The 4,510-nt window shown below is 43.4% G+C and overlaps 1 protein-coding gene across 1 annotated transcript; it reads left to right on the top strand.

The window, feature by feature from the left end:
• Positions 1-307: 307 nt before the first annotated feature.
• LOC133413100 (keratin, type I cytoskeletal 18-like) lies at positions 308-4,324 on the top strand. Its single transcript, XM_061697043.1, has 7 exons — positions 308-676; positions 1,233-1,315; positions 1,396-1,552; positions 3,384-3,548; positions 3,628-3,753; positions 3,846-4,069; positions 4,198-4,324. Exons 1-7 carry the CDS (start codon positions 308-310, stop codon positions 4,322-4,324), a joined length of 1,251 nt encoding a protein of 416 aa, XP_061553027.1.
• The last annotated feature ends 186 nt before the right edge of the window (positions 4,325-4,510 follow it).

Raw genomic sequence — 4,510 nt, 5'->3', positions numbered from 1 at the left:
CCAGCATCCATTTAGCTGTGATTGTCATCATGGATATCACACATACAGTTTAGTTAGTCAACACAATCAGTGTGAAACTGTCGGCACACCTTCATGTCTTTGACAGTCTGCATCATTGTGGGTGTTGCTCGGACGAAGTCTGCACAAAATGGTTAAAGGTGAAAATGCAATATAGATTGGAGAGGAGTGGCAAGAGGGAATATTGGCTTCCACAATGATATATAAGACTCAAGCACTCTCCTATCGCTTTACTCTCTGCGGCCAAACATTTCTACCACGTACGCTTCTGCTCAGTCAACAATTGGCCATGGAGCCCCTGATTATAAAACGGAACCCCCCAATTTTCTATGCCCCCACTGTGTACGGCGGGGCAGGTGGCCGTGGGACCCAGATCTCTACTTCCACCTCTGGCTCACAGGTTGGCAGCAGGTACAGCAGTGGGTATGACTACCAGTCCTCAGGGTTCAATTACGGAACCCTGGCCATCGAGAATGAGAAGTTTGCCCTGCAGCAGCTGAACGACCGCCTGGCCAGCTACATGGAGACCGTGAGGAGTCTGGAGAAGGCCAACAGCAAACTGGAGTTCAAAATCAGAGAGGCCATCAAGAAAAGAGCCCCACTGGAGAGGAGGGACTACAGCAAATACAATGCTATCATTGCAGATCTGAGAGCGAAGGTGAGCCAATTTAGCATTGCTATGCTATGCCATGCAGCTTCCATTGGACCAATTCCCAATGCACCATCCACAATCGCTCATGACTGACCGGTGAACAGTCTAGGGTGTAGTCTACATAAATAAACTGGGGCTAGCTTCCAGCCCCTACAGTGACACAGAACAGGATACTTGGAATAGAAAATGGAGAAGTAAATTGAGTCATTCTTTTCATTTTGAAGTTTTTAGCTTGAGCTCAAAGTATAGCAAACTTTGCACCGTAGAGTTATACCTTACAGCCGTCCGTGGAGCTTATATCATAAATGTTCCCTAATAATGTCTGTATCTCTTTCCTCTTTTCTTATCTATGATTTCACAAATGTCTACCTCCTAAGACCTCCAGATCTTTATCTTTATGTGGAGCTGATAGACACCATAAACAAGACAACCCATTTTTCTTTTCATGAGTTATTCCAACTTAAAAAATGTTTTTTAATTGAACATCATAATCTAACAATGTACAAAATCCTTAGCATTTCATCACATTGAAATGAATGAAAGAATCCACCCTTTGTTTCAGATTCTTGATAGGCTTAAGGGTAACATGCAAGTTGCTATCTCCCTTGACAACGCTCGCTTGGCCTCAGATGACTTCAGGATCAAGTGAGTTTTTGAGCTCTGAAATGTCTTCTGTCTCTTGTATCTCTATCTATCTCTCTCTCTGTCTCTGTCTCTCTCAACAGGATGGAGTACGAGATATCCATGCGTAAGACAGTGGAGGCTGATGTTGCAAGACTTCGAAAGCATCTGGATGACACCAACGTGATCCGTCTGTACTTGGAGAGCGACATTGAATCGCTGAAAGAAGAGTTAATCACCCTTAAAAGGAACCAAAAGATTGTGAGGGAGCGCCAAGAGCAGAGCATTACAATTAATCCACACAATTCAACCACCCAAACATCAGTGTAAAAAAAAAAAAAAAAAAAAAATACTATTATATGCTGTCCAGCAATGTCTGACACTTGGATACAGTGCTCCATTTAACGTGAGGACACACAGGACATTAAGACACAGAAGTAGGAATAAAGATAATGCGTTGCCATACGTTCTATTTAAGAGGAATGATTCAAGTTTGCTCTTAAGCAGTGAGAGAGTGTCAGCCTTCCAGACCAAATCAGGGAGCTGGCTCCATAGGACAGACGCCTGATAGCCGAAGGTTATAACTCCTGTTCTATTTTTACATATTCTGGGGACCATAAGTAAATTTGAGTTTTGGGAGCAATGCGCTGTAGTAGGTTGGTAGGACACCAAGAGTTGTTAAAGTCATAATGGTGCTTGATCTTTTAGTGCTTTATAGGTCAGCAAATTTGATTCTAAATTTGATAGGAAGCCATTGTGGTGAGGCCAACACTGGGGCGATATCTTTTCTGCAACATTTTGGAACATTTGGAGAGTCTTTAACGACTTGCTGGAGCAGCCTGCAAGGTGAGAATTACAGTAATTAAGCTTAAAGGTCATGAATGCATGTACTAGTTTTTCAGCATTGGCTAATGGCAAGACATTTTTGATTTTTCTTTATGTTACCAAATGAAAGAATGCTGTCCTTGATACTTTTTGTATGTGAGTGATAATGATAAATCCTGGTCATAGGTGATACAGAGGTCAGTCACTGTGCTGCTTGGGGCGAGCCAAAGGAATCTAAAGCAGCTATATCACTAGCAACTTTGCCTCTGAGGTCATGGGAGCCAAGGACAATTACTTCACTTTTATCAGAGCTCAATAGTAGGAAATTATCGGTCTTCCATCTCTTGATTTCTTTGAAGCATGCCTGAAGATTGGTTAACTGATTAGTTACCGCAGGTTTCAAAGATAGATAGTGTTGTGTGTCATCAGCATAGTGGTGGAAGTTGACAGAGTTGACAAGGAAAGCATGTAGAGAGTATTCGTCTCCATACGGACGCCTGCCGGACGCCACAACTAAGACCAAGTTTTATATGCATTGTTTATTCATTCATTCAGCTTCCGTTACACTTATCCTCACAAGGGTCGCAGGCGTGCTGGAGCTATCCCAGCTATCTCTGGGCGAGAAGCGGGGTACACCTTGAACTAGTTGCCAGCCAATCGCAGGGCACATATAAACAAACAACCATTTACACTCACAGTCATACCTACAGACAATTTTAGAGTCTTCAATTAACTTAGCCTGCATGTTTTTGGGATGTGGGAGGAAACCGGACTACGCAGGAGAAAACCCACCCAGGCACGGGGAGAACATGCAAACTCCGCACAGGCAGGGCCGGGATTTGAACCCCGGCCCTCAGAACTGTGAGGCAGATGTGCTAACCAGTCGTCCACCGTGCCGCTGCATTGTTTATTATTATATTATTTATATTTTCAAACTATCTCTCTCTCTCTCTCTCTCTAACCCTCCCTCTCTTTCAGTCACGCTCTCCTTTTTTAGTCTCTAACCCAACTGGTCGAGGCACACGGCCACCCCACAATGAGTCTTGGGTCTGCTTGAGGTTTCTTCCCAAGAGTTTTTTTTTCTTGCTTCTGTTGAGTGAGGAGTGTCGTCTTAACCCTTCTCCACGTGTAAAGTGCCCGAGACAACTTCTGTCTTGATTTGGTGCTACACAAATAAAATGTAATTAAATTGAAATATGCATTTGACTGATTACACGGGATAGGCTTTGCTCCGGAAATCACTCCCTGTTCATTTCTCTTTTAAAAGGAAGTTGCTGAATGGCGTGCCAAGATCACTCACGTTGGAGTCCATGTGGACGTTGATGCGCCCAAAGGCCAGGACTTAGCTTGGATCATGGAGGAGATGAGAGCTAAGTACGAGAAGCTCATACTGAAGAATGTGGAGGAGGTCAAAGCATGGCACGGGTCCCAGGTACTCAGAATGATTAGTTTGAGAGACTTTGCAGAGTGGTATTGGTATGAACTCTCTCTATCATCAATATTGTGCACAGATCACAGAGGTGCAGGTTCAAGTAACTGAGCAGAACACAGTCCTGAAAGAAGCCACAAAGGTACTGACAGAAACTAAGAGGAAGTATCAGACATTGGAGATTGAACGGCAGTCAGCACTGAGCCTGGTAACTTTTGTCTCAACTTTATATCACGATAAAGCATCTGGATGATAGCAACATAATTGATGAATCAAATAACCCAACCTATTTTCAATCAGTTACAGGCCCTGAAGACCACACTTCGGGAGATCGAAATGGGCTACAACATGGAGATGAAAAATTACAATGTGATCATTCTGAGGCTGCAGGAGGAGCTCACTCAGATCCGTACTGAGATCCAGCAAAACAGAAGAGATTATGAACACCTCCTCAACATCAAGATCAAACTAGAGGCTGAGATTGCGGAGTACAGGCGGCTGCTTGAGGGAGAGAAAGACTTGAAGTGAGTTGGAGCAAGTATAGCAAGAACCTTCAAAACATCATTATAGCTCAGAAAATAGTCAAACCCAGGAAGCATTTGCATGATTCATTGACAGCTAAAATAGACTTCAATGTTGTTTATTTCTCCAGACTTGAGGATGCCCTCAATAAGAAGATGGTCGAGACCAAGGTGGTGACGGTCACTCAAACGCTGGTGGATGGCAAAGTGGTGTCTGAGAGTAAGGACATCAAAACCGGTTTGGTGGTGGACCCCTAAAAACTGAAAGCATAAACAAAAATCCACCCATATTAAGATGTACTATCATGCCTATGTATGATTTGGGAGTGAATTAAAGGATCTAAATATTTTCAAATAACTCTAGGCTGAGTATTTCCAAGACTTATCACGGTGATATGAGGGGCCTCACAATGTCAAACATCTCCCAATACGAAGAGCCCTTGC

Source organism: Phycodurus eques, chromosome 1 (assembly GCF_024500275.1).
Source record: "Phycodurus eques isolate BA_2022a chromosome 1, UOR_Pequ_1.1, whole genome shotgun sequence".
Classification (NCBI taxonomy): domain Eukaryota; kingdom Metazoa; phylum Chordata; class Actinopteri; order Syngnathiformes; family Syngnathidae; genus Phycodurus; species Phycodurus eques.
The sequence above is the reverse complement of the archived record's forward strand: the minus strand, read 5'-3'. Positions and strand labels throughout refer to the sequence as shown.